General features: G+C 41.5%; 1 protein-coding gene across 1 annotated transcript in view; it reads left to right on the forward strand.

The window, feature by feature from the left end:
* The first annotated feature begins 567 nt into the window (after positions 1-567).
* LOC107095530 (collagen alpha-4(VI) chain-like) overlaps positions 568-1,267 on the forward strand; it is a 69,848-nt gene continuing 69,148 nt past the window's right edge. Inside the window, exon 1 of the mRNA XM_015391663.1 lies at positions 568-635. Coding sequence (XP_015247149.1) covers positions 583-635 — 53 coding nt within the window. The 5' untranslated portion in view covers positions 568-582. The remainder of the gene's footprint in view (positions 636-1,267) is intronic.

Raw genomic sequence — 1,267 nt, forward strand, 5'->3', positions numbered from 1 at the left:
CTTTATCTCAGAGCCAGACCAAGCTAAGGTTATTACAGCAGAGAGGATCATTGGATTGTTTGTCTGGATGCCACGCCTGGATGCTGTGTTATTTCTGAGTTAGAGCGGAGCAGAACCGGGAGAGATGCTCACCTCGGGCCGTGTGGCTTAAATCAAACTCATTCTGAGTCTGGAGAGCATTACTTTGGCTTCAGAACTATCTGAAATACTTTTTTTTTCATGGAAATCCTTCAGATTGTTGGACCGGGACTCTAAACAGAGAGGCCCCTTGTACTCTAACATCAAACAGTCCATCTACGGAGCTGAGAACGAAGAAACATGCAAACTGTGACTATAAATATGGGGAGGGGGGGGCGAATTCTTGTAAACATAGCTGATGGTTAAATGATGCAGAGACCCTTAGAGACCCTCGATCCTGTGATTGGCTTCACATGCTTCCCATTAGACGAAGCAGTGGGCCTCCTCTCAGAGCCCCAGCTTTTCTGGCGGCTGATTAAAGACCGTATGTGAGAGTGCAGCGCTGGAGTACATGTGATGATGCACAATGATGGAAAGAAGCCAGACACCGATGTTCTCCGCTAGATGAAGTGTGAACAGGCAACTATTTGGTTCAAGGATTTCTCTTCTGCAGGGAGGTAGGATCTTACCTCAGGAGAAAAAACGTGATGGCGGGGCTTTAACAGCAGTGATGGGGGAGGAACAGGAAGAAGAACCAGAACCGGGGAAAAGGGTTTGTTTTTCTGCTAATAGGAGCCTCATTACGCAAGAATGAATACATTTGGGGGTTTTCTAACAGTATAAACTGGTGTGTTATTTTAGTTTCTACACTTTCATATGTGAATTTGTAGTTCTGTATTATTTTTGTCTTTAACATCTCACACTGCAAAAACCATCTGGAAATAAGTAAAAATATCTTAAATTTAGTGCATTTACCCTTAATTTGAGTAGATAAATGAGAGGATTTGCCAATGGAATTAGTATTTTTACTCTTAAAACAAGCCAATTAGATAATATGCACTTGAAATAAGGCAATGCAATTGTTTTTTTGTTGTTGTTTTTTTATGTAAATTGTCTTGTTCTGTTGAGAAAGGGAATTACTTCCGTCCTCAATTTAAGAAAAAAAAGTAATTATTTAGATTTACATTTTTTGCAGTGCAGTGCTAGCCTGGTGAGACCATCCTGATCTCGCGAGCTTTCAAGGTTTCACTCGCTAATCAGTCTGGAGACTCTCCGTTGAAGAAAATTTGGAGCCGTTCACCAAACGAAC

The sequence above is a fragment of the Cyprinodon variegatus genome, unplaced genomic scaffold (genome assembly GCF_000732505.1).
Source record: "Cyprinodon variegatus isolate N-32 unplaced genomic scaffold, C_variegatus-1.0 Scaffold554, whole genome shotgun sequence".
Taxonomy (NCBI): domain Eukaryota; kingdom Metazoa; phylum Chordata; class Actinopteri; order Cyprinodontiformes; family Cyprinodontidae; genus Cyprinodon; species Cyprinodon variegatus.